Genomic DNA, 2,472 nt, shown 5'->3' on the forward strand with positions numbered 1-2,472 from the left:
GGAGGGGAATGGACAAGTTAGGAATCGAACCAAAGACCTCGTCAATGAAGCAATGCTTGCTCGCGGCTCTGGGAGCAGAACGGGCGGAGATGCTAATGACGCGCTCTACCAACTGAGCTACATGCCCCTGATGGCGAGCTCCCCAGCTGGCTGAAGAGCCGCGTCGGCTGCGCAGGTCCGCCAGGATAAAGGGCTTACTCCCTTCTCCTACTCCACGTCCAGTTGTACTGATGTGACTTTGTTATAATTGCATGCAACTTGGCGGAGGGGTATACTACACTCGATCAAATTCCCATGATGGAGAGTCCTGGAAAACGAACAGTAACTAATGGTGGTAGTGATAATAATCAAAAAGCAAAATAGAGTAAAGGAGCTTTGCTGAGTGTTTGGTGGGTATGGTGGGTTGGGTTGAGGTCGTCCGAGACCGCGCGTTGTCGCCGGCGGGGAAATGTTCATGTTGGGACATAGAGATGCGATCCCAAGTCATTGAAAGTTATAGTCGAAGGAAAGGGAGGAGAGAAGGGCTGCTGGCTACGCGATACACGCTACACGTCATGTTTTACACTGTTCTGGCTTAGAACCGCCTTCCCGGGCCCTGCTGCATCTGCTGGGGGTGGCCGCGCATCATCTGCTGGCTTGCTCCTCGAGGCGGAATGTGCACACCACCACCGTTAGGGGGCATTCCGCCGGGAGGTCCGCGGTATTGCTGCTGCTGCTGTTGAGGAGGCGGGCGCTGCATCGGCGGCTGTTGCCTGTATCCTCCCGGCGGGCCGGTGGACGCGATGCCTGGTCCGGCCGTCGACGCGATGCCGGGACCCATCCGGCCCTGTCCGCCGTTCGGGTATCCGTTAGAACGCTGCGAGACGGGGCTGGCGCGGGCGCTGACCGCTGGTGAGTGGGCCATGGGCGACGGAGCGGTGGATGCGGGGCCGGCGCCGGTCTGCTTGCGCTCAGCGGCCTTGAGAATCTGGTCACTTGGTAGGGTCAGCGAAACTCTCAGGCTTGCGGTTGCGTCACTGTCGGCGACGATCACCGAGGTGACTGCGAACCGTATGGCTTCACTCACTCCAGCAGGTTCAAACAGGCACAGCAAACGACCCACTCGACACAGTCCTCGTTCCCAACGCCGAGCGTCTGCCAAACCGCCTTCTCATCCTCACTCCTGCCGGTAATCGTGATGCGGGTGCCACCGCCCTTCTCGGGAGGGTTCTTCGACACCTTTCCAAACTCTACTCGCTTGGGCGGGATCTGGTGACCGGCGTACTTGAAGTAGAACATGGTCCACCAGTCGGCGTGAGGGTTCGGTTTCGAAATCTGATACAGTGGTGTATCATCCTGATTGACAATCTTGTAGGTTGGGTTCATGACACCAGTGTTCTCAATCGTCCACTTGAGGTCGCGCGACGCTTCACATCGCACCACATTGTGCTTGACCGACATGGTAGGCAGGCTAGCCGATGATGTGGCTCCGGTACGAGGGGGCGGGAAGAGTTTAGCAACGCACAGGTCTCCCTGGGGAGACGGAGTGAGAAGGTAGTTGACGCGGTTCTGGTCCAGTTAGCAATCTCTCGTGATCGAGGTTATGGTGTATTGTCATCATCTCACCTCCTCGGTATGCCTGCAATGTCAGCACGTTCTGCCGTCACACACGCGCGCGCGCTCTGGGGCGCTCTTTCTACTCACAGATACGTGTAAAGGATCTGGTTGGGCTGGCCTGGGAGCAGGTTAGCGTCGTCAGTCTCCCCAAAGGGCGGGCGCGAGAAGCGTACCATGAGGTGTAACAATCAACGTCGGCAGATGGTTGGGCATCGGCGCATGATGCGGTGATGTGAAGCTGGGAGGTCAGCGATGTCTCCATGTACCGCAGGGGCCGACGGCAAACGTACACCGTGTAGATGGCTTTAAGTGGTCTCGCCGGTTGTTGAGGCAGCGACGGTGGCCGTTCGAACGATTCGTTGTTGTCCATTGTTTAGAGTAGAGCGATCAGGAGTCCGTCGTCGGTTCGCCGAGGTCAAGTAAGTGAGTGGAATGGGTTTGCGTTCGCGGTGGTCGGGTGGTCAGAAACGAGGCGATAGAGTCAGCACCGTGGATGGGAGAGGGAAAAAGAGACACTGTCGTGCCAGACGTACCGGCCATGGTTGTAATGTGGTGCCGTGTGTCCAGGCGGGGGCAAGGGGACTGGGAGTGAGAGGCTCAGGCGTTGGAAGGCTTGGGCTCAGGCGTCAGCACGCGAGGGGGACAAGCGGCGTGGGTTGGACGTCGAGGGCAAAAGTGCGCACGAACCGCGCGTTGGGTGATGATTCGGGAGATAGTTGGGACAAGCGTCTGTGCACAACAAAGGGTTGGATGCAGGATGGCCGTGAGGAGACAAAGACAAAGGTTGATGGATGGTCGTGAGAAGGGATGGAGGAGACGGAGGGGTGGGGATCGGTGACAGGGAGAACGAGGGGGCGGAGAGGGTAGAAGTGTTTA

At 58.2% G+C, this 2,472-nt stretch overlaps 1 protein-coding gene and 1 non-coding gene across 2 annotated transcripts; both read right to left on the reverse strand.

The window, feature by feature from the left end:
• Positions 1–9: 9 nt before the first annotated feature.
• A1Q1_t244 lies at positions 10–127 on the reverse strand. The gene has a single exon. It is a non-coding gene; the product is annotated as a tRNA-Ala (tRNA).
• A 447-nt stretch (positions 128–574) lies between these two features.
• Positions 575–1,966, reverse strand: A1Q1_03751 (uncharacterized protein; the record flags this gene model as incomplete). Its single annotated transcript, XM_014323144.1, has 6 exons — positions 575–974; positions 1,067–1,548; positions 1,606–1,618; positions 1,684–1,714; positions 1,770–1,834; positions 1,887–1,966. 6 exons carry the CDS (start codon positions 1,964–1,966, stop codon positions 575–577), a joined length of 1,071 nt encoding a protein of 356 aa, XP_014178619.1.
• Positions 1,967–2,472: the final 506 nt, after the last annotated feature.

This window comes from Trichosporon asahii (assembly GCF_000293215.1).
Source record: "Trichosporon asahii var. asahii CBS 2479 unplaced genomic scaffold scaffold00061, whole genome shotgun sequence".
Lineage (NCBI taxonomy): Eukaryota > Fungi > Basidiomycota > Tremellomycetes > Trichosporonales > Trichosporonaceae > Trichosporon > Trichosporon asahii.